The sequence below is a fragment of the Triplophysa dalaica genome, chromosome 13 (genome assembly GCF_015846415.1).
Source record: "Triplophysa dalaica isolate WHDGS20190420 chromosome 13, ASM1584641v1, whole genome shotgun sequence".
NCBI classification, from domain to species: Eukaryota; Metazoa; Chordata; class Actinopteri; order Cypriniformes; family Nemacheilidae; genus Triplophysa; species Triplophysa dalaica.
The window spans coordinates 21326468-21351975 of record NC_079554.1 but is presented as its reverse complement, the minus strand read 5'-3'; the positions used below and the strand labels follow the sequence as shown (position 1 = coordinate 21351975).

Below are 25508 nucleotides of genomic sequence, written 5' to 3'. Positions count from 1 at the left end.
ACTTTCCTGTGAGTTTTCAAGCAACGCTACAAAATTAATTTAGATAACGTTAGTTCTTCAATAAATTACTGTATGAATAACATGTATCGTTAATCTAGTATCATAGATGCGATATATCTACCATTGATTATAAGGATTAAGTTAGGTTTCGAAAACTTTATCTTATATATTGAAACGATACTTTACATCTATCTAATACTGTATGAATGAAATCAATATACTTACAACATTCGTCTGATAATGTTAAAGAACGTTTTCGATTATATTTGTCAAATAATTCATAATAACACTTTTACTTCGACTTAATCTTGTATGAGAATAAATAAATAAATAAATTGAATATTTAATAAATACACTTATAATTGGCCTGTAGGTGCATTTAATTCACAAACGTGTCTGACAGTGCGTTTGTTTGAGTGCGCATGCGCGGCTGAGACTGCATGTGTCGGAGTGCGCATGCGCCGCTGACAGTGCATCTGGTCTGAGAGTGCATCTGGTCTGCAGCCAGACCCTCCTCGAGTTTGCTCATGAGACGCTTTGTCGCAGCGATTTTCATTCACACTACAGAACGTTTGATCGGACGTGCACGCCGGGACAGCAGTTAACTTCCGCTCTGTGTTAATAATATATAATATATAACTATTTATATTTGATTTCATTTCTGTTAACATTAATATTTATAATATATTATTGTAAATATTTTTTTTATTTTGTTTTATTAAATAAAACAATAATTACATTCAGCCTGTTCTTCAAGTATAAATGACTGAGTAGGTCATTTGTGCACGTAGCTTATTGCGACAACAGTTCACGTTTAAATTTTTAGCTTCCTCTAGCGATGTTTGAAAAAGACGCATTTATTTTTGCATTTGTAAAAGTATTAATGGTTTAACAACTGTTTATGGATTCAAGGATATTTTAAGCACCTAACCCCAATCCCACCCCTTATCCTAAACCTTACCACTCAAATCATTAAACACAACACACGAGTGAAAGAACAGTCACATGTATTTATTCAAATTAAATTAACAAAACAGTATAAACGTATTGCAAACAAGGCGCGTTGGAAACCTTCTGAACTGAAGGCATACGATAACTTTAAACAAAGAACTCCAGGAACGGACATCGACTACGTTTAACAAACCGGTGATATGATATGATCGCTAATGCAAGCCAATAGCATTTCACACTCAAATCTGACGCAATGATGCTGTCTGTCACAAGACAGATGAGCCAATGATATTTCACTAAGGCTGACGTAAGTTTGCGCCAGATTTGAAAATCGCCTGAATATGTGTGTATTTGTATGTAAGTACAGTTATATCACTATATTTTGACATGAAAATCAAACCACAACACATGCTATTATTGCTAAATAATACCCAAAAATATACATTTATAATGATGGTAGCGATAGTTTTGCGTACAGCTAGGAGAGGTGCTAATTTATACGCTCAGGTTTGTGGTATTTGAGGAAGGGACAAATGAAACACATATGTCGAATGGGTTGGAGGATATGTTGGTTAATTTGTTAACAAATGTGCAGAGAAATGGCTGATTTGAGCTGCCGCGTCTGTAGCTGTCATAGTAAAGGGGGCGGGACTCCTTCTATTCTAAAGCGGATTGGATTGAACGAGAACTTTGAAGCTTGATGTTATCAAGTTTCTAGATTTTTTTGAGCGCACATGCCAGACTGTGAGTTTTGAATTTATATCTTCTAAATGGGAATTTTGTCAGCGCCTAGGAGCATATCAGATTATTGACGTCCTTAAGGCTATCTTTTTTTAATAAAAGGAACAAAAATTCATTCATATTGATTTCACTGGGGCTTTAAGTATATTTTGATCAAAACATATTATTTTAAAACAAATATACATTTCTGTCAGTATAACTCAAGTACAGCCTACTTAAGTGTAATTTTTTAAAAGATATCGTTGCTGTCCTTCTGAAACCTTGTATGTCCAAATTTGCTGGAAATGAAAAAACTGCCTGGCCGGGGGGGCTGCTTTAGAATTCTTACTTGTATTCAATGTGTCTCGTGTGCAGCTGCTCTGTAACAATGAAAATTGTAAAAAGCGCTATATAAATAAAGTTGAGTTGAGTTGAGTTATGTATTTAAGTGTCATTTAATTTTTCAAATGTCTTTCTGAGATGTACATGAAACGTGTAGGCCCTACTTTACTTTATTCTCATACACTTGAATAAACTTATTTTTGTGTAGTCTGTGGATCTGCAAGACCAAAACTGTTATATTTGCTTTTCTCTGAATTTCATTATAAACGAAGTTTGAGAACTTTAAACACTAAATCAGAGCTCAGTGTTTAGCTGACTTGTTAAAATAGAGCAGCAGAGAAGAACAGCCAAAAATACTTCAGTTTTCAGTTTTGACTGGACTGCGGGTTGCAAACGTGAACAAAAGTCACTATAGCTTTCTGTAACTTCTGTAAAAATGGGCGAAAAATAGTTTATAGAGTGCGTGAAAAGGTGAAACAGATAAGGTTCATTGAAAGAGGCGTGCTGGAATGGAGCGTAATCTTCATTTTAACCTCAGCTGGGATCACAGGCCGCAGTTCCAGCGTGCTGATGCATTTCTGCATTGTGCCGGGCGTGTTGCGAATACAGATGAACGTCCGGCTCTCTTATCTAACACTGTTTGCTAATCTCACTGTGTTGAATATAACGCGGCTATAGACTCTTGTTCTCTTTCTCTGGCTTGGTCTCAAAACCTGGTGAGTTGTTATATACTCCCTAAATGAGCAGCTGCCTTGTGAAGTGAAATAACACCTTTTAATCTACGTCTACGATTCTAAAAATGACGTTAACCAAGTCCTGGAATCAAGCGCATAATTCGTACGTACAACTTTGATGACGGTTCTGTGGTTATTTAATGGCTTACCTGTGCAGCGCAACACCGTTTGCTCTCATCTTTCATCATCGGCTCTCAGCATCTCCACAGACAAAGTCACGCACATTTGGAACAACACGAGGATGAGAAAATGACACAATGCTCACTTTTAGTTTAACCGATTGTTATTTTCTTCTAAGATTCAGAAAAACGGTGGTATTTTTATTTTCCGACTTCACCAGACAAACTCTCTGCGGTGGGACACGTAGCCCGAAGGCGAGTCGCAGAGGTCGCGTCGTCTCTCTCCGGAGCCTCGGGGGTTCACGGGAAGTCAACACACAGACACTTAATGAAATTCTCCTCTCCTCGCTTCCCCGTTTATTTCCTGTCCTTGGCTTTCACTTGATGGATTATGCCATCAGTAAGAAATAATTAACAGCGCTCTAGAGGCCTGTCTGACTGAATACTGCTGCTGGGTGAGGTCAAAGGTCAACTCCTCTTAGCAACATTGGCCCCCTCAGTTCCTCACATGTAATAGAACTACAGTAAACGCTATCAGTCAAGTGATGATGATGCTGTTGCTCTTCTCCATCAGTGCCTCGGGATGAGATAGTCATCATAAAAGAAAGAAAAATAACAAATGTGAGCATTTTTATATCACAACTATTTCTCCAAGACATCAATGACATCTCTCATCTGCGTCTCAGTTTATCAACAATGTCTCAAACTGAGCTCAGATTTGTCAAATCTTCAATCAGCAGTCGGTGATATCTAACGTAACGGTATAAACTCACAAATTTCTCATCAACCTTTGAGCACTAAACTTTTCCTCTGAGATGTCACTGTGCTTCAGTTTCAGGGAATTCAAAACAAACCTTTTCAGAAGTGTAAAACCCAGATCATGTGGAGAATTACAGAAGGCAAGGAAAGATGCTTTGCAGAACCTCAAAACATCCATGATCGCTATTTATTACTGAACAATTAAAATACATTTTACACACAGGTGTGTTCGATTTCTATTATTTGAATCCTTCATATATAACTTTTTATTTTGACACATCAGGATTTCAGTGTCTCATATGAGACATTTCAACCTTTAGGAGGGTTATGCGGTAAGCCGTCTCTCATGACAACAGATGTAGTTTTTACTTTAGCAGACAGAAGCTTTCGTGGATGGTTTATTGATTATATTGTTAATACAGAGGGAAAGCTTTAAGAAACTATACAGAAAAAGAAAAACAAACAATTGGTGTAAAAGCACATACGGTCTTGCAATACTTTATCATCTCTGTGGAGAATAAAAAATAAGTGTGTGTTTATATAGAAATTATTGTTACATTCAACTGACACAATTATAAAACATAAATTTGTGTAACAAGTGTATCTTTGTAAAGTTGTCTGATTTACTGAAAGCTTATAAAAGAATCTCAGAGGTTTTAACTATGTGTGAGTAATCCAAGTCAAAATGAAGCTTCTGATGAGTTTGTCGTGAGATAAAGGGTCTGTCTGATGGACGTCTAAATTTCTCTTTTTCCGTTTTTCCCGTTTGCCCCTGTAAAGCTGCTTTGAAACAATACACATTGTGAAAAGCGCTATATAAATAAACTTGAATTGAATTGAATTGAATCCAACTTGCAAAATGTTCTCCCTACAAAGATAATTAAGTAACTTGAACATAGCATTTTTAGTTAAAGGATTCAAATGATTGTTTGGCATATACTGAACAAATTAAGCATAAACCTATTTCTAACAAAGATTACTTAGTTTCTCAAGCTTTTGGCCAAAATGTGTCAGAAAGTTTGCCCAACTTACAAAACAGAGTATTCTGAAAAAACAATATTAAAAGAGTTTGAAAGTTCCCAAGATGCATTGCAGCACGTTCAATTCTGTGTTTCTTATTAGTTTTTCTTTTAAAGATTAGTGTTTTAGTTCTGGCTGGATTAATTTATGCTTTAATATCGTTGTTACTGTTAGTTATCGTTATAGTTAGGTTTTTGATTGTTACCATGATTGTGATTTGTGTGTTCAATGTTGACGTGTAAGTTCGTGACATAATGACAAATCTGTTACATAAACACTCAACACAAACTGTTAAAACAATTACTTGATCAAAATTTTGGTCTCTTCGGATCAGAAAACATTTACAATTATAGTAAAGCACAAATATACTTGTTTATTTTTATATTTAACAGTACTTAAAGAGTACTAGGACCATTTCATTACGCTAATTTAACATTTTTCATCCACACCACAGAAATATATGAATTGCCTGAAGAACAGTACTTGGTGTGACAATAATATCTTTATTAGAAAAATAAGACAATCAGCATTACATAAACAAACTAATTTAAGTTGGCTAAACAAAGTATCATTACTTTGACTAAATAATAGACGTTGAGTCTACACAAAAGTCTCACTGTTTTGTAGACCTTGTGCTCTAGATCAGAATGCGTTGGAGGTTTAAGTGTTTTAAATTCTTCAGTTAAATGTACTTTTCTTTGGATGTTTGACCATGAGAAAACTAATTACTATGTAGAGAGTTATGTAGCCATGTGTAGACAAACTGACCCTTCCTCTGTAGTCCAGACACAAACTCTCTGTTATTCTGTGAATATGCTGCCTGAAGCGTTAGACCGCACTTTTGAACTTCTCTCTGACAGAAACCATTGAATCTTCTTTCAAAGAACAGCTATTAAAGAGAATCACTAAACTGTTATGCACTTTATCAAAAACATACAAGAATATATATTACACTCCAGAGATCCACACAAAAAGACTGTTCTGACAAACGTCTAGTGAATGTTGTCCTTCTTATCTTTCATTTTATTGCTGTTTGTGAGGAGCATTTGAGAGCTTAATGTGATTTTTCTTTTCCACTTCTGATTCTCAGAGAAAGAAATAGCTTAGAAGAAATAAAAGAAAAACAAATGAGAGATTGGTTGACATCCATGAATGTAGTATGGAGCTGTGCAATAATGTAGATTGTAGATTTGGGTCATTTTGATGAGAAATTTAATTTAAGATCTTCAATAATATTCACCTTTGACATCAGATTTGACAAATCTGAGCTCAGTTTAAGACATTGTTGAGATCCCTTATTAAACTCTAAGATAGAGACATTTGTGAGATTTCTGTCTCTTTACTTATAGGAGAAATATCTGAGACGAAGATGAGACTTTTCTCCTCATTTAATCATAAATGAAAATATTAGAGCCTAATGAACGCTGTGTGAGAAATGGGTCTGACGGCAAAGTGGGTGTGTGTGAATCTACTGCCCCCATGTGTGTGTTTGCTCTCAACACCCCTTGAAAACAGTCATTACTGCTGTGATAAGTCGAATATTTGGTGACAGTGATTTCTCAGTCTTGTGTGTTTTATTAATCACTAGAATTAAATTTACCCTGGTGTCAAATGTTGCATGAAATCTCATCCGCTTATATAGATATTTTCTGTCTGCATTTTCAGTCATGCCGAGGATTTTCTGTTTTCAATCATCCACGAAATTCTCATTGAAAGTTGTATCAAATTTTCAAAAGGTGAATCTCTGAGATGCGCCCACGTTCAGAATGAAACAGGCTGAGTGTGGGCCTCAGTTCTTCAAAGACAGAGCATCCAATGATGTGTGTGTGTGTGTGTGTGTGTGTCTCTCGCCCCTCAGAGCAGAGGCTGTGATTTATGCATATGGGTCACGCACACCAAAACTTGTTAACTCTGACAGAATTACATAAGCCCCCCCTAAAGTGTTACACAATGCAAAATTAGCCAGCTAACCATAAAAACAAAAGTCAGTTTGGGATGAATGAATTCCATAGAGGTAAAGCTAAATACTATAGATTGTTGTTAAGGATTACATGACTAAAAAAATTCATATGAACAAAAACCTGAGTCTTTGAATATGTTTTTAAAGAGGATAGAACACATTTTTGGATTGGACAAAAAGGATTTTGTTCGTAATGTATTTTATTATGTTATTTAGTCATATAATCTTGGGATACATTAAACATAATCTTCATCCTATACTAGTCCCTGTTTTTTATTGTACAATTCACTTGAATTTGAATCTTTTGTTTTTGAACCTTCTTATGTATTATTTACATTTACTTTCATGCATTTGGCAGACGCTTTTATCCGAAGCGACTCACATTGCATTGTGTTATACATTTTGTTTCTGAACATGTGCAATATATATATAAATAAGTATAGGAAATGTATATATATTTTAAACCTCATTATTTACCACACACGCCTGTATACATTATTTCCTTATATACACTTTCATTTGAACTAAACTCCACTTGACATTTGCTCCAATGTTCACATTATTTGTTATTTTTAATAACAATAATTATTTAATAAATCAATTTACATATACATATATATTAGGGCTGTCAAAAGTTCAATCGCGATTAATCGCATCCAGAATAAAAGTTTGTGTTTGCAAAATATATATCTGTGTACTGCGCATAATAATTTTGTATTTATTAACACACACATCCATGCACATATTTAAGAAAAAGCTAAAAATGAAAAAAAATATATATTTAATTTAAATTCTTGGTAAATATACATAAATACATGTAAATATTTCCTGAATACCTATCCATGTGTATGTGTTTGTATTTATAAATTCGAACAAACTTTTATTCTGGATGCGATTATTCGCGATTAATCTTTTCAAAGCCCAAATATATGTTGCGCCTCTAAAATGACGCTGTCGCTTTAAGAACGAGACGCGTGATTGGATGTTTACACACACGTGGTAAGTCTTGCTGATCATCATGGCGGCGGAACCAACACGCGACTGGAGCGATGAGCAGCTAAAAGGTGAAGAAGTACCGAAAAGAGAGATCATAACATTTCTCAGGGATAACGGAGCGCACTCGGTAGTATACACACCACATCTGCACACTAATACATATGATTGAAACGACATACAGTCCTGAAAGAACTCATTTAATCCTCACTCGTTATTGCACACATTATACCTGCGCACTGGCACACTGTGAGTGACGTGAGATACAGTACGCAGTGTTATATTTATTATTCATGCATTCTGGAAAAGGTGGAACTGATAAATGCAGATTTGTCATAAAATGTTTGGTCAAATACTATTCAAAAGCATCGACGTTGGACATGCGTGGAGCGCAAAGTACAAAAAAATTACATGTGACGTATGTGTTATTATACACGATGTTTCCAGTTTCTAGCTGAACACAAACTTCTTGGAAATATCAAGAATGTGGCAAAGACGGCAACAAAAGAGAAGCTCGTTGAAGCCTACAACCAACTCTTTTTGAGCAAGGTAACAACCACGTGTTTAAAATAAATTCAACAAATACATTTGAATGTGAGTGAATATCACACAATAATGAAGAGAGAGGTGTGACACAGTCTGTGCAGTTTGTAAATGTTGATTATTGTGTGTAATTTCAGAGGTTTAAAGGCACAGAAATTGAAGTCACAGAAGAGGTCAAGGTTGTAAAAGTGGATGACACGCCTAAAGAAGTCAAGACAGAACCTGTAGATGAGGTACCACCAATGCATTGCGTGCTGATGTTTTATTATCTTAGATTAAAGTTTGAGCAACTAGCCATAGCATTAAAAAATGCAAGCATGGCGTACATGTTTTCAGATCTTCTGGCATTTATTGATTTCGCGTTTGCTTTTAGATATTTCGCGCATTGTATGTAAACCAGTGGTCACCAGCCCTGATCCTTGAGATCGACAGTCCTGAAGATTTCAGCTCTACCCCAATCAAACACACCTGAACTATCTAATAAAGGTGTTCAGGTTTGCTTGATGATTACAGACAGGTGTGCTGAAGCACGGTTGGAGATACAGTCTGCAGGATGCTCGATCTCCAGGAGCTGGTGACCACTGATGTAAACATTAATTTTCAGTGATCTGTAATGATTGCAGGTCTAAAACAGCATTTATTTTTTCCTCAGCCTAGCGGTGTTTACTTCACATGTATTGCTGAATTTCATGTTTATTCTCATGTGTTTTTAGGGTCCTCCTAAATACATCAAGTCAATCCTTAAGAAAGGCGATAAGGCGACTTTCCCCAAGAAAGGAGAGTCAGTGGGCTGCTGGTACACGGGATCTCTTGAAGACGGAACTGTTTTTGATACCAACATACCCGCATGTAATTCTCTCTAATGCACCATAAAGGGCTCAGCATACTACATTCGAAATCGAAAAACGACCGTCTGTGACCTGATTTCGAACAAAATCTGGTTCAAACGACAATTTGTGTCACTACTGGAGCTTTGTTTTCCCCAAAACGCAGAACGAAAGTGCAATTCGCCTGGACTGTGCCGAGCCCTTTAGTCAACATTTGCAACCCATTCGCATCATTCAGTTCATGTTGAGTACGACACTGATCTGTTTTGTTTTTCAGAACCTCAAATCTTTCAGTGCGATTTAGTTTAAGTGTTTTGGTTCATTTGATTTACTTCTGCTTTCACAGCTGCAAAGAAAAAGAAGCAGACAAAACCTCTGATTTTCAAAGTCGGATTGGGAAAAGTCATCAGAGGGGTAAATAAAACATATCACTTATTAACTTCACATGAGTGTGTGTGTGTCAGTAAGTCTTGAAATCCTGTTTGCTTGCAGTGGGATGAAGGTGTGATGACGATGAGTAAAGGCGAAACAGCTCGGTTAGAGATCGAGCCTGAATGGGCGTATGGGAGAAAGGGAGTGCCTGACTCAAAGTATCCTTTATAATTGATCCTTTGCTTTCTTTATCTGATTTTTATCTAGATATTTAAATCTAAACATACATGTATCAAATCAACTGCCTTAACCATTTTAACCCAGAATTCCACCCAATGCAAAGCTGATATTTGAGGTCGAGCTGGTGTCTATTGATTAATGATTCCTTCCGAAACACAGAAGCACTTCAGTATCACTCAAATGTTATTTTGTTTCTCTTTTTATGTTGGAATGCCAGGTTTCATCTCAGTCATATGACACTGAGTTCTTCAAAAGCTATTTTTGCATGATTGTAATGTTACAATAAAATGAAACACTGAACAATACGGTGTGCTGGTTTTCTTATCTAATGTATTTCATGTCAGCCATTGATGTTTTGGGTATATAAAACAGATTTTATTGTCTTCATATGAGCGATGTTAGTTCTGGTAATAAATTTAGAGCAGGTCTTTAACTTCTATATAGTTTGCTATTCTAACTGTAAAAACTACTGTAAACCCCTTAATGAAAGTTCATGGTTTTATCTGCAGTGAAGCTTTGTATAGTTCTGGCAAGAACCTTCCGTGATACTTGACATATAAGATCATAGGAAAGAATAAAAAAAATTGCTAATCTGTACAATGGTTAAAATTGAAAATATTTTACAGTATGAACTACAAAACTGAACTTCAAGTATTGAGTTGATAAATGGAAACACCTAATTCGCAATTTTTTGCTGTTTACAAAAGTAAACTCCACAAACCTATAGATCAACACAACTGTAACTGGGAATTTTGCAAATAAACCCACAGAAAATAAATCAAGTTATGTTATATATTAGTGTCTTCAAAGTTGACTAGAATTTGCAAACTCGTTCTGTTGCCATTTCATCATTCAGATTATGGGAAGCTCTTTGAAGTTCCCATTTATTCAAGGTTATTCAGGTAATATATTTAGGATCATTTTAACATAGCTATACTACATTTGTTTTGAGAAAGATAACCTGTAAATTCTTTGGTTTTCAAACATTTGTGGTCTTACAGCAGTTCAGTGATTCTGAGGTCAGACTTTGCCACCGACATCACAAGACAATACTTTCATGCAGGAGTTTTATGACAATGATTTTATCTCAACCAGGTTGTTTTTATAACTCAGGGATCTTTGAACAAGATTTTAACTGTTCACTAGAACAGTATGTTTTTTTTTTTCTCAATTGGAGTTTTGGGTTCCTCGCCACCGTTTGCATATTGTTTTGCACTATTTGCCTGGCCGGGGGGCTGCTATAGAATTCGGAAGTTTTACATAATATTGTATATAGGAATTTATAGTCTGTTTAATATTTGACCTGTGGTACTTTCTCCTTTATCTTAAATGTGTGCTTCCACTGTGCGTGTGTGTAAGCATGTATGCATATTGTGTGTGTGGAGCATTTGTATGTTTGTCCTTTGTGTTTTCACCTTTTTCTTGATTTTACAGGTAAATGACTTTAGTTGTTTTACTTGTAGTCAATATGTCTCATGTACAGCTGCTTTGTAACAATGAAAATTGTATAAAGCGCTATATAAATAAAGTTGAGGTGAAACATGTTAGAGGTATCCACCTCTGACCTCTATACATAAACGGGTTAAATAGTCATCAATGCAACACTGGAAATTGTGGTTGTACAAACATCACGATCATATAAACACAAGTAACGTACCCTCAAGGCACCAGATTGATATTAAACAGTCTGCATAAAGACTTGATAAAGAAAAATTTGAAAACATGTTTAAATTCTTACATCACTATATGTGTGTAAACCCGAATATTTTGCCTGACAGCATAGGCCGCTTAATCTGAAAGCAAAATATGAATGAACTTAAAATCAGACAAAGTTTGAGTTCAAGAACCTCCTTTATTATTAATGTAATTTCTCCAAACAAATCAAAGGAAACATTTAGGAGTTTGCGTTGGGACCCTTCTTCTTGCCGAAGGTGGGCACCACATTCACGAAGCGTCGGTTGTACTGGATACGACGCTTGGCGCGGCCAGTCTTCTTTTTCTTCTTCTCCTGTTTGTCCACCTATAGACAGCAGAGAATGACGGTCAAAATCAAACGTAAACGTATAAAACCAACTAACATGCTAGAATTGAAATGGAAATATTTCACTTACTTTGGGTGTCTGTCCTCTTACTTTACCAGCACGAGCCAGAGAACCGTGAACTTTACCTGAACATCACAAACAGATGTTATAATTTACAGATTACACTCCATCACACTAAACAAAACGTCATGATTTTACCCTTTACACATTTTTGTATTCTGAAACAACAGAATTCTTAATAAATTTACCTCCCAGAAGCCTGGCAGCTACTTCAAGGGTACAATGTTCAGTAATGCCACAATCCAGCAGACTGGCATCACTCTCCAGCGGGGTACCAGACAGCAGAAGAACCTGATCTTCTACACACACTCCCTCCAGAAGCTGGACACGGGCCTAAAACATCCAGAAACACATCACAATAAAAAACAGCTCTCCAAAAACACATTTAACATGCCCAATGCTGACGTATGTCTCACCTTGATCTCCTGGACAGTCTCATGTCCGGACACCTCAACGGTGTGAAGACTCTGTGCGCGCAGGAAAAGCTGCATGTTGATCACTGAAACGCAAAGGAACCTGTTTAAATGACACATCCTATCATAGCAACAACATTAAAACAATCATTAAGGCCTATATTGGAGAACATTACAACAAATATCTTAAGGGTGCTACAAATGGTCTCTAACACGTCCGTTCATGTTTCTACTGTAACGTTGATAAGGAAGCTGCTGCTGTAACCAGTCAACCGAAGTATGATTTAACTAACCCAAACATAAAGACATTTACTCAGCCCATACTTATTGATCCAGTTATCGAAACAAGCCGGTTTATCGTTACTTTTGAGAGTTTTAATAGCGAGTCTCTCACGCGTGCGCGAAACACACGACTGTAAGGCTCGGGCACGAGCACACGCGGTTTAAATAAATGGTCATAAACGACCAATATGGCACAATTTGTGGCTAGAATGTCGACCGAAAATACACATAATGCGTATATATTCAAACCAGAAATTTAAAACGTTTATTAAGGACCTTAGAACGATCATTTTGTTATTCGAAGATAAGGCCTTACGTCGAGTGATGCTCGTCGAACCACAACTGCTCGAGAAAAGGAATGTGCGCATGCGCGCAGCAAAGAACTATGGGAAGAGACGCGTCACGTACAGGCCACGCCCGTGCATGATGACGAACGTAAAAAATAAACGCTTTTAAAAGTTTAACGTTTAAGTTATTTAACTATTCAAGTTAAATAAGTTTATTTTAGGATGAAATTACTCTCAGATGTTTTAATGCACTTGTGTGTTACGATTAGAGCTTATTTGTTCATTAAACCTTTTTTCGAAGACTGTTACACAATAACTACTTCAAAGGTTAACTCAGCATTACTACTCAACCTTGAGTCTCATTAACCTTATCAAAACAATTATTAAAAGGGTCTGGAATGGTCGTATGGAAAATTAGGAGTCAATTTATAATTTATTTTACATTTTAAGATCAAGTAATTAAGAAACCCTTAAACACAAACGCCTCTTATAGAACTGTAGTAAGACGATTTGCTTTTAGAGCAGAACTTAATCAAACCTCCTTACAGTTCACAAATGACAGACTTGATTTGTGGCTACATTACCTGGTGTTCTCAAGAACAGTTCAATTCCCAATTTGAAGCGACTAAATTTGTTTCAAAAGGCCTGTTTGTGTAACTGCTGATACACCCCTAAAATACTTTTGTCCAAGCTTTTACACATTGAAATTACAATTTCACACAGAATAGTCTTCAGGTTACTTCTCATTTTCATCAGTCATATTTAAATATGACTCAAAGATAAATGAACCACAGTTAAGTATAGCATGTCAATCTCTTTATTATGAAATCAAGTCAAAATAAAAAAGTATTCATGTCATGTTTATCTCTGAAAACAAGATCACATTTAGGAGAGCATGGATGAGGTTAAAGTGTTACTTCTTCAACTTCCATACAAATGTAAATGTTTCACCTAACATAACTAATCCAGCAACAGACGGCTCACTAAACCAAGCACCTTTCATTAAAAACTCACTTGTACTTGTACAGAAGGAAGAATGCTCGTTTAAACTTTCAACGCGTGCCAGAAAAAAAAAAACACACTAGTCTGTTTTGAGTGACAGTTTGAATGTTGATGAGAACATGAAGCTGTAGGTAAAAAGATTGCAGTCCTCCTGGATGGAGGTCACACGGGCGCAGTAGTAGTTCGTTATGTGGGGGGGGGTGGGTAGTACTGGTTATATTGCCCATACTGGCCGTATTGACCCCAGGAATTCTGTGGTCCCCAGGAATTATACTGCTGGCAAAGAAAGAAAAAAAAACAGCAGAACATTAAATTCAAACACGCAATATAACCATAACAAACAATCTGGTTTATACTGTGATTTAAAAGTATACATTAAAAATGTAATGTTAGAGCAGCAGCTCACCTGATACCAGTTGTTGTAGTTGTATCCTGCGTTATTAGCTTGCATGTCCTGCATCATCTGACCCGAGGCTGCTGATTGGTCATCTGTTCGTTGTCTCTTGGAGTCTGGTTCCTCCGAGCTGCAATAAACAAGAATTAATTAATGTGCTTGCATTTATTATTAATAATGTCATTTAACAGACCATGTATCTATATGATAAATATATATATTAATAATATTGTTATGTTAAACAAAGCAAAACAACATGTCATAACCCATACATTACATATATTCAGCAGCTATTACTGAGCTCAGTGTGTCATCTTTGTGGCTTTAGCTTACCCGTCCTCCGATTTCCTCTTCAAAGAGTCACTCTCCTTAATAAGCTTCTGATGCTCTTCATACGCAGCTACAAGTCTGTGAACAAAAAAACACGGATTACCTCTCAAAGAAATCAATTATAAAGAAAGAGAATCCTTCTAGTACTACTAGTCTTGTGAAATGAGAACTGTACTTACACATTGATATCACTGCCGAAGTCTTCCAGAAACTCAACTTTGCGCTGGGCAAATGTGATGCGTGATTCCAGAGACATCGAGCTGCCCAACGCTCGATCAAAGCAGGCAATGATGTTGGCTTCATTCTGCTGAATGTCACTGCTGTACTCCATCTCCAGCAGGTTCAGGTACAGCTTTGGATTCGTCTTGAAAAAATATGAAGACAACTTTTGTACATCTTCAAACATAAAACTGCTCTCCCCAGTAGAGCTGATTTTAGTGCGCTTTTTAATGGGCAATTGTTAAAAGTTCAAAAGAATCAGATTTTAGCAACAATGTTGGCAGCAAACATGAAGTTGCAGGATGATGGCATTCTCAGAGAACAAAAAGAGATGAAGTGTGTAATACACATAGTAACATGAATCACGTATGAAATCATCCATACCTCATCTTTCTCCACAGCCTCCAGCAGCACGGTCTTGGCTTTGTCAATGCTCTTCTGCACTTTCACCAGTTGTCGTGCCAGTTTAACAGCGTAGAACGACGACTCGCCGCTGTTCCTCCCGTTTGCGATGGCATCCCGCAACAAGGCCTCAGATTCATCCATGTTCCCATGACGACGCTCCAGACTCACCCTGCGTAGCCTCACCATGGCCAAACCCGGAACACCCTCCTCTACCTCTTTCAAAATTCTCCTTGCCTCATCAATGTTTCCTGTAAACAAAAACACGTTAAAAATCAAGGGCTTATAGATAAGTAGAGCTGCACAATTCTAGATAAATTGAGTCACAATTCTTTTGTTTCAAATTCTTCTACGATACTGAATTACGACGAAAACTAATACATCATTTACTCGAGGTTCTGAAAATATTTTTCTATAATATTTAGGACTTTGCTTCAAAATTACCTTACAGTAACTATAAAGAAATACAATTTCCATTTTTTTAAGTTTTACTTTAAATGCAAAAGTTTAACTTCCTGAAAAGCATTAATGTATTGAAGTAATTTATATATGAAATATATCTACAGTAAAAGAAATTCATAAGGTGACACTTGTAATTAAGGATCTTTAGAAAGATTTATCAATTTGCCTGACATCTACAGACTGCTGAAGGGGGTTTTATAGAATTATCACCTGTAATCCATTTAAAATAACCTGAAAACATGAAATGCTTGGCAACTTGATAAAAAGCTCTTATAGCACAGCTTCGCTCGGTGTTGATACAGTGACAAGCACCACACACTCTCATACCTGTTTTTACCGTAATGACACATAAACGCGTAATCTGATTAGTCTGCGCTACAAACTGCAATCCTTAGTTCCATTTTTCAAATATTTAAAATGTGTAACAATCAGATTAATGTAAAACCAATCCTAAAAGACAATCATAAGGAGCAGTTTTGTTATCAGGCTGTATTTAACATGTTGGTCTTTTATTTGGTGTGAGATTAAAAGTGGGCTGGGTTAGAGACATACAATCCTCCAACCCAGCCCAACAGCGACATAATTATTAGCCCTCAAAACTAATTGTCAGTTACAAATGATGTTTGAAGACGTACGAAGGCATAAGGTCAAGAACATGATGCTCATCTTTACCTTGTTGTTCCTCAAAAGCCGCCCAGAGCAGGTGAACCGTGGGTTTCTTGGGCATGTGAATGGTGCAGGCCTTCTTGTAGATATGCCTCACTCCTTCAACGCTGTAGCTCTCGAGATACTTGGCGTACTTCAGAGGAAAAGCAGGACAGGAGAGACAGAGAAGAAATAACAGAAGAACAGGGAAAAAAACACATAAAAATTGAGCTTTCATTTCACATTCCCGCACTGGTGAATTTCCATTGACAAGATCGTTTTGAGAATTTCTGTTTTAAACCCATCAGCACCTTCATGGAACCAATAAGATAAGTTTCTGTAAGGTAGAAGAAGACGGAGAGGTGCAACGGAGTTGGCAAATGCTGCAGTCAAATCTTGTGGCAAGCAGGCCATCTCCTAATATAACAGATACAGTCAAATATCAACGTTACACGCAAAGAGGGCAGGTAGTTTTACTGTGGAAGTGATGAAATCGTTGATGGGGAAGCAAAGGGGTGGACAGAGGGAATGACGCGGGAGCGGAAGGTCCATCTAACTACCTTGATCCAAAACTCCTCATACAGCGCACAGGCGATCAGGCAGCGCTCGAACAGAACCACGACTCGCTCTGGCGTGCCGTTCTCCAGCTCAAAGTCCAGGTACTCTCTCCAGTTGTTCAATTGGGTCTTCTCCAGGGCTTTGACATGGAAGTACGGACGCTTTATCTAGAGGAACAAAATGACTGAGTGAGAACGATGGGCACTTCATCTTAATAAACAACAATTTGATTTAGGTTAAGAAATGTAATTATCCTCAAGATTACCAAAGGCAGAAGAAAAATGTTGGTGAAAAGTCTGATTACAAAATTTATCTCTCTCCTCAACAAGCTGCATGTTTGAGGATCATTCATGTCTGCAGCACAAAGTTGAAAATTTAGATGTTTCTATAAATCATTAACTATAAGCAACAGCGTTGCTTGAACGGTCATGCTAACTCACCCCCTCTTCGAATGCCCAGCGCTTGCTGACTTCATGCTCGTTATGGTTGAATATCTCCTGCCGAGTCTCGGTGACTTTGTGCCTCATGTTCTCGATCTCCGTCACTCTCTGAAGGGAGAAACACACCGTCCTGATCAATCACATCATAAAGAAGGAAATAACTTATCTCGTCTGATGTCCAGCTACACAAAGGGTTTACGTCACCATGACTTTGACAGAAACAAGCAGGTTGTGGTGAGTAGAACAGTACGGAATGCACACCCAGTGAATCAGCTGTGGACCGAGCCCTGGTGCTGGGAGGGGTCAGGGGACGGTGTCATTCGTCACGATCCCGTCCCACTTTAAGCCCATGTCCCTTATTGGATGCCAACCCGGACCCTCAGCTGGGCTGCTAACGGAAAGACACCTTCAAACCTGTACAAGTTTTGCTTGTGTCCAGGATCAGGAAGGGCCCCTCGACCTCTGCAATGTTTTATAAAACTTCAAACAAGTGACGCTCTTACCTTAGCTGGATCTGGGAGGTCCTCTACGCCAGGAGGAAGTTCTTCGCCGGGCGCGTCGTCCCCATCGGGTCTGTTAGCGTTGGCCAGTTCCACTCGAAGCTGCACAAACTCTTCCTCAGACAAAAAGTACTTGGGGTTGTTGTCCTGAACATGTTCTTTGAACCTGAAGATGGTGCGATATTCATATTAAATGACCAAAGGCATCTCAAAACTCAAAAGGAATTTGTTCAGCTCAAACAGAAGTACTCACTTCTGAAAGTGCTGGGAGTAGAGCTGAGTAGGAATGCAGAGGATGCGGTCGTATACAGCCGTGACATTGGCCAGTTTGTTCTGCTCCGTCTCCCAGTTGATGTAAGCTTCCCACAGACGGTCAGAGCGGAAGTCTGTCCCACAGGCGAGTACTGCGTGCTCGTATGACCTAAACAATAGAACACTTCGACTTAAACCACTCCTAGAAAACTTGTGTAACTCTATTAGTTCAGTTGAGACTGGGTGGGTGTACTCACGCTCTTATGCGGTTTTCAGCCTCTCCATCACTGTTGTCTTGGTTCTCTCTCAGGAACGTAATGTAATGAAGCCACAGGTCCACACTGAGTGGGATGGCCTGTAGGCCACGCCGATAAACCTGCGAAAGAAATAACATTCATACATTGGTATCATGTTGTTTTTACAATACACAGCATCACAAAGCAACTGTAGAACACAAAAACATGTAATATGTCACCCCAAATTAATTATTATTTTGAAAAAATTAAGCCTGTTTTTAATGACTTTATATATTGTGGCATTTTATGACACTGGGACATTCTAGCATCTGTGTAAGAAATGTTAATTTTTTTGTGCAAAACAATAATTTCTATAATATTTATTTTGGGATGGAAAACAACCCTGAGTTAGTGATCATACAAAGCAAACAGCTCCATCAGCACTTATTTACCTCATCTGCCATCTGTATACAGCCATGTTTCTTCTCAATGTCGGCATATTTCTTCCAGTACCCATAACAGTAGGGATAGTGCAGGAAAAACGCATCAAATGCTTTCCTCGAAGAAACCAGGTGGTTCTATAACGGAAGGAAATATTTAAAGCACTGAAGAATGAATACAGCGATTATGATTCCGCATTATGAAGTCAGAGCACTTACCTCTTGTTCAACATACTGCAGAAGATAAACCCAGCCGTTGAAATCTTCAGGATTATCTTCCACAACCTTAGAGAGCCTCTCGTATTCAGATGGAAGCACGGGTTCTTGTTCCACAGCAGCATCTGTTGCTTCTTCTGCCTCCTCTTTGGGCGCATCCTCAAGCTCCATGTTGGAAGGGCTCTCTGAGTCGCCCTCTCCTGCCGGTTTCTCTGTTGATTGGTCTGTATGCTGGCCGTTTGATTCGGGAGCCTGTTCAACAACCTCCCCGGAGTTTGCTTGGATAGGATCCGCCTGCTCAAAGTTCTGTGCCGCAGACTTCAATTGCTCCTTCGAGTACAGCTGGTACTGCTCCACACCGGGGGCCTGTTGCATCTGGTCGGTTTCCTGGTCTGAGAGAGGAACCTGTCCCGCAGTCCAGTCGGTGGCGGTTGGGTCTGTGGCATTTTCGTTTCCTGCAACCTCCATAGCAGGCGCGTCCCCATTGTCGGGGGCATTTGTGTCTAACATCCCCGTCATGGGTGTACCTGAAACAGCAAGAGCAAAAGAATTCACATGAAAATGGTGTGAGATTGTATGCGTTTCAATGTATTGGTGTTGGCCAAAAACTATTAAATGAAGAGAATATCACAAAGATTTTTAGATTCTTGCTAATCGGCTATTAGATTTAGTTATGTAAATATCATTAGTTTTAATGAGGCTATCCTTATATAACACTGTCACATGTACATTGACGCAGCAGGGGAATTTTATACTTGTTAAACAGGCCTGTAGAGTATATAGGCCTATTGTATCTTAAAATACACTGGAAATACTTATGAGAACCGTTAAGAATCACAGTAAACATATTTAAATTTCCTCTACTGGTTATTGTGAAATATTTGTCTGTCTGATTGATCGGAGTGCCCAGTTTGTGTTGTTCAGGGTCTGCGTGACCCATGTGTAAACACGATCAAAGCCCAAAACTCTCTGACATGAACTTCACACATCGATGTCAAAGTCAAGTAAAAAGAGGTCATACTCTGCAAGCCATTACATAAAACTATAAAAATTATGAATAAAGATTTGCAAATATGATCTCTGGGCAATTTGTCTTCTTACGTTAGTGACGTGTTGTTCTCAAATTTTGTCACGTTGCAATGTTTTGTGTGTTTTCTTTTACATTCATTTTCTTGTACTTGTTGTTATTTGCGTTTTTCTGTAAGGTTACGTATTGTAAATCAGTTTATTGTATTTCGTTACGAGCATCAATTCCTCGCGCTTCCTGCTCAAGAAAATCGATCAAGCGTCGAAGTTAGTTTGCTAACACGAGCTAACGTTAGCTGGTTTCTTTCCCTAGTAACTCAAACCTGCCGTTAACAACGCGGTAACGTTAGGTTCAAATCCAGCGTGTATAAATAAATTATCCTTTGAACACAGACATAAACATTTTAAACTCTTTCGGCTCGGTTGGCTTCGGTCCATCTGGTTTCGGCCTGGCCTCTTCACGCGCTAGCTAAACTGCTAAACACTCGACGACGCTAATTTACCTCAGTTTTTAAAAACAAAAACACACAAACCACGTATCGGTTGATGGAAACCAACAATATAATTAATACTTACCAGAATCTTCCATGAAACTGGGTTGAAATGGGGAATACTTTAACAACGTATATCAAATATTATCGGTTGATAACATGCGGTCAGACGGCCGCGCTGCAACGAAATGAACGAAAATCTCCTGCGCATGCGCCACAAAAGACTTTAATGACGGCATGGCACTCTGTGACCGATAGGGGGAGCGTCGCTGTGTCACGGAAGACACTCCTCTCTTTTAAATGTGATTCTTATATTTCTGCAAGAGTTATTTTGTTGCTTACATGCCCTGTAGAAGTATTTGTTGTTTTTATATTATAATGTAATATTAAATGGAATACTTTAAAAATTATTCTTCGATATATAATAGATAACTGTTACATAAACATTCTAACATACGTAGAAAGTTATTTTACTTCACTTTATGTTAAAACAAGAAAATGAAACAACAACCCCATCAGTTAAAAACATCTCGATAAAGGCTCGAAAAGATTGCATTGTTTTGTATTTAAAAATTGGGCATTTTTTGAACATGCGACACGTCATGAGTTACGCCCCTACGACGTAAAATGATGCCACTGAGCAGTTTGTCTGAATTTGAATGTACAAATGTACTTTATGCAAAACTGCTTTAGATTGATCTGTTTGAACCTTTCTTTCACCACATTGCAAATGTCACATTTATACCGTTTAAACAGATCACGTGCTACAAAAGCAGCGCGAGCGCACTCTTCCGAGTCTGAATGGCATCCATTTCATTCAGCTCGAGCTCGACTCGCATTACAAATCCTACTATGATATGGCGAACGCTGAACTCCTGAATATTAATCTCTTCATGCGGACGTCGCTTTTCGCACAAATGTCGTGCGTTTTTAATTTGTGAGCCCCGTTGCAAAAAAAACGACGCTAAATGTACGTAAATGCGTTAATAAATTTAACGTTTTGATTTTTTTCTTGTGAATATTAACAAGGTCACGCCCACCCTTTCGGTGAACCTCCCCTTCTCTCCTTGACTAACAACGAAGACGCGATGACGCACGCGCCATCTGTCCAATAGCGTAGCGACCCGCATGAATATTAACAAAGAGCCCTCGCCGTAGTACGATTCGAGAGCCCAATGGCAAATGGCGCAGTGCGCCTGAGCGAAAAAGAGAGGAAGTGGCGGCTGAGGCAGGTCCGCACCTTTTCCGGTAACACCGACAGCAGCAGCTCGACCGGGACCGAAGGAGCGACCGGAGAGGAAAGAGGGGCGAGAACCCACCCGGGGTGAGAGAGAAGGGCTGCCGTCATATGAAGGTAAATGGCGCTCGCTGGAGCGCTCGTGTAGCCGCATTTTGGGGTTTGGTACGAGTAGCACGCGACGGGAAAGTAAGAATAAGAGTGGCCGATTAAAGTTGTGTTTGACATCCCTCCCTTTTCTCCGGCGTTTCAGGGAAATAAGAGAGAGAGTCGGCATGAACCGCTGACCTCTGGAGGTCTTCATCTGATTCTACCTGACTGAGAGAAGGACCCGAACGTCGGAAGTCTCGAACAGAAGTCAGACCGATCGAGTTCGAGGGTGAAGTAGGAACTGAACAGAAAGGCCCGTTGTAGATCAATACAGCTTTACTTTTTTAAGTACACACCCTAAAAGATCTTGTTTCGGAGGCGAGGAGCTGTATTTTACTGGAGTTTGAGAGTTTGAGGGTCTCTGCGCCCTCACTAGTTCACAAGTTGCTTGGATAGTGGTTTCTGTTTCCCCTTGTGCACACTGTATCAGAAGTGAGTCATTGGTTATGCGCACTATATAGGGATTTTGCAACTAACGCCTCACAAGGTTTGGACACAAGTCTAGTTCGGTTTGAGTCGCTCATCTCGCAGCAATATTTTGTGTGAAGTCACTTATTTCTTGCCAAAGGTGCAAAGCCAGACACCCCTGTGTTATTTTCCTTCTTCGCAACCATTGTGATATATGAACAGCCAACAAGATGGGGAAGATGCTTTCGAAGATCTTTGGCAACAAGGAGATGAGAATATTGATGCTTGGACTTGATGCTGCCGGAAAGACAACCATCCTTTACAAACTTAAACTGGGACAGTCTGTGACCACCATTCCCACCGTCGGCTTCAACGTGGAGACCGTCACCTATAAAAACGTCAAGTTCAACGTTTGGGACGTCGGTGGTCAGGACAAGATCCGACCCCTTTGGCGGCACTACTACACCGGCACCCAGGGACTGATCTTCGTTGTGGACTGTGCGGATAGAGATCGGATAGACGAGGCCAGACAGGAGCTGCATCGCATCATCAACGACCGTGAAATGAGGGATGCCATCATTCTGATCTTCGCCAATAAACAAGACCTGCCGGATGCAATGAAACCGCACGAGATCCAAGAGAAGCTCGGCTTGACCCGGATCAGAGATCGAAATTGGTACGTTCAGCCGTCCTGCGCTACGACGGGCGATGGACTCTATGAAGGGCTCACCTGGCTCACGTCGAATTACAAATCGTAATGCATCCACCCCATTGAGCAGAAAAGAGTGAGCAACGGCAAAGAAAATCCAGAAGCAATTAACATTAACTTTGGCTTCAGATCTGTCTGTAAAGTTTGATTTTTATTTTAGATTCCGTTGAACATCTTTTTTTTTTCAACGCCTTTTCGCTTTGGCACGCGCTTACGTTCCTTTTAGCACTATAATCTCTGTTGCGTTTGTTTGACAGTCTCTGAATATTTCATTTCTTCACAATTATTTTTGTCTTTGTCATTATCAAAACATCAACTTATTCTTAAAACCAGATGACATGTTCTCAGAACATGTGGTCTTACTGTTCCCAATTATAATTGTTCCTTATTTAATGCTTAAAGGAAATAGCTATTTGTCACTATGTTGAGACAAATTAATAAAAAATATATGCTCAGAAAACAAGTCTTAATATCTGTCCAAAAATTTGCTTGATTTATGTTGTTTTGTTTGAACTAAAAAAATAGTCAAAGTCAATACTGATTAAGAAAAAGATTTTTATTTGCGGTGTAAAGTATTACTTTCGAAGTTCTTCCTTTCAGTCCAGGTAGCGCTTGGCTGAGTTTTTTTTTATCTGAAGATCCAGTTGTTAGCCCACAAAATGGCAGCTTGTATGTTTACCTCTGTGCCATCTTATGTAACGAATGTATGGAGAATATTTACAGTATGGAGCATTCAAATAAATAAATCCAAGCAGAAGTTGCTCAAAGAATTCATTGTTTTCCACGACAACTCTACTTCAAGGTTGTTATTGTTTTGGGTAGCTTTTCATTGCAACAAGTATTTACTCTGTTTTGGCCTTTTCTTGAGCGAGACGGACCAAAAAATAAAAAAATGTATAATCCTGGAAATCATTTGGTGTTTAAAGGCCCTTTGACTGGGCGACTTTTGGAATCTAAACTAATTTGAGCATCTTAACCAATTTGTGATATGTAACTGGTACCTATTCTCCTCAAACCTAAACCATAAACCACACAAATCAAACCAAGCCTTCCTTTTCACGTGAAATTCTCGTAATTATTGATAAATGCTTTGTTTTATTATTTTGACATATTTGTTATGCTCATGAAAATAAAATCTATATACATCCAACAATGTGATTGTATCTTCTTGATGCAGCGCATCAGTGTCTTGCAGAACCTAAAACCTCAACAATCTTTCAATAATTTTTTGTTGATCTTTGTGTTTTTGATATCACATCTTTTTAAGTGATACTTGGCAGAAAAATGCTACGGAGAAGTTTTGCAACTTGTTTGAATAACAGACATTTCGAGTTGTTCTCTCTCCTGGCGTGCATCGCCGAGGATCTCAAAGCTTGTACTTGAATATTTACATATCTGTGTGAATCTCAAGAAAACATCTCCAGGTCACATTTCACCATTGCCAACTATTTTAAATGAAAGGTCAGGTGACATTATTTAATTATTAACATGTACATGATGCCGTCACGCCATATTTGCGTTCTGTCTATTTTTGGCACTTTACATCTATGCTTCTCTCCTACTCTGTACTGTATTCATCACAGCATAATATCTAAAAAAATAAGTTATCATTTACATATGTTCTATTGTCGGACAAAGAAACAAGTATGAAATGATTGATAAAGTTGCTAAATTGCGAACAGTTAACCTCAAAAAGTTAAAAAGAAATGGTAGTTTGGATTATTAAAATAAGCCTTTCGTCGGACCATTAAGATTCTTTAACTTCCTGAACGATATAGACATTTTTGTGAGTTCTCAGATTTGTTTGCAGTGTTTTTCAGGGAATTCCAATTATGTATAAAAAAAAACAGGAATATTCTCACGAGTGTGTTGTCATCATCTTACAGTCAAAGAGTGTGAAATTTCATCCAGACAACAAGAGCAACACGAGGGAGGTGCTGAGGTTTTTTGCATTAGCTCGATCTCTCTTGCGATACAGTAATCCTTCAGTTTACCATTGAAACACTGTTGTTTGTTCAGCGAGTTTCAGTGGAGTTTGACCTGACACACAGAAGATTAACATTTCAAATACATTCAGCAACAACATGAGACAACTTACTCAACTCCCTCAATAAAGCAACATGTTTTTAACATGAGTAAAACTTCACACGCTGAGTGTTTAGACAGAGCACTAGATCTATGAAACAAACTTCTTCTCTTTATATATTGGGAAATCTTTAAAGGCCTGGAAAAGTCGTGTTGCAAATGTCATGTGATGAAGTAGAAGACAACAGGTTTGTCACCGGAGAATGTACTTGGCGAACCTTTACTCTTGTGTATCATCATTAGAGGAAGATGTTAACCTGCTGAGTCAGACCAGAAACTCTGAGATGTCATCACAGATACTGAGGACATGATCCACCCGTTACAGCCAGTGCTCTTTACATCTACATTCTTATTTTTCATTTATTCACCCTCATGTCATTCCAAACCTGTATGACTATCTCTCTTCTTCAAAAGACAAATGAAGATATTTTGAAGAACGTCGGTGACCCCACAACATGAAACCTCATTGACTTCCACTGTACGAACATAAAACCATTTCTCAAAATATCTTCTTTTATGTTTCACTGATGAAAGAATGACATGAGAGTAAACAAAAGTGAAAATTAAATGTTTTACAAATCTAATGCGTTAAGTGTATTTCAAAGCACAACTTTACATGCACGCAAACTATCATGAAGTCAT

The 25508-nt window shown here is 38.2% G+C and overlaps 4 protein-coding genes across 5 annotated transcripts; 2 read left to right on the top strand and 2 right to left on the bottom strand.

Annotated features, from left to right (window-relative positions):
* Positions 1–7589: 7589 nt before the first annotated feature.
* Positions 7590–9885, top strand: fkbp3 (FKBP prolyl isomerase 3). Its single transcript, XM_056764580.1, has 7 exons — positions 7590–7728; positions 8046–8147; positions 8279–8374; positions 8855–8990; positions 9315–9382; positions 9461–9558; positions 9665–9885. Exons 1-7 carry the CDS (start codon positions 7624–7626, stop codon positions 9717–9719), a joined length of 660 nt encoding a protein of 219 aa, XP_056620558.1. The 5' UTR covers positions 7590–7623; the 3' UTR covers positions 9720–9885.
* A 1527-nt stretch (positions 9886–11412) lies between these two features.
* faua (FAU ubiquitin like and ribosomal protein S30 fusion a) lies at positions 11413–12792 on the bottom strand. The gene is made up of 5 exons (XM_056764676.1): positions 12694–12792; positions 12099–12181; positions 11871–12015; positions 11692–11747; positions 11413–11600 (listed from the first exon to the last, which is right to left on the bottom strand). The coding sequence occupies exons 1-5, from the start codon at positions 12743–12745 to the stop codon at positions 11475–11477; spliced, it is 462 nt and encodes a 153-aa protein (XP_056620654.1). The 5' UTR covers positions 12746–12792; the 3' UTR covers positions 11413–11474.
* Positions 12793–13463: 671 nt separating this feature from the next.
* prpf39 (PRP39 pre-mRNA processing factor 39 homolog (yeast)) lies at positions 13464–20501 on the bottom strand. 2 transcript variants are annotated; one of them, XM_056763982.1, is made up of 14 exons: positions 20363–20501; positions 18764–19287; positions 18557–18682; positions 18126–18244; positions 17870–18037; positions 17620–17782; positions 17117–17224; positions 16679–16843; positions 16146–16272; positions 14994–15262; positions 14570–14754; positions 14394–14468; positions 14073–14190; positions 13464–13942 (listed from the first exon to the last, which is right to left on the bottom strand). In XM_056763982.1, the coding sequence occupies exons 1-14, from the start codon at positions 20373–20375 to the stop codon at positions 13853–13855; spliced, it is 2250 nt and encodes a 749-aa protein (XP_056619960.1). In that variant the 5' UTR covers positions 20376–20501; the 3' UTR covers positions 13464–13852. The 2 variants fall into 2 exon arrangements, with proteins under 2 accessions (XP_056619960.1, XP_056619962.1); XM_056763984.1 differs by having other exon boundaries at positions 13464–13939.
* A 960-nt stretch (positions 20502–21461) lies between these two features.
* On the top strand, positions 21462–23538 carry arf6a (ADP-ribosylation factor 6a). The gene is made up of 2 exons (XM_056763985.1): positions 21462–21631; positions 21768–23538. Exon 2 carries the CDS (start codon positions 22303–22305, stop codon positions 22828–22830), a length of 528 nt encoding a protein of 175 aa, XP_056619963.1. The 5' UTR covers positions 21462–21631; positions 21768–22302; the 3' UTR covers positions 22831–23538.
* Positions 23539–25508: the final 1970 nt, after the last annotated feature.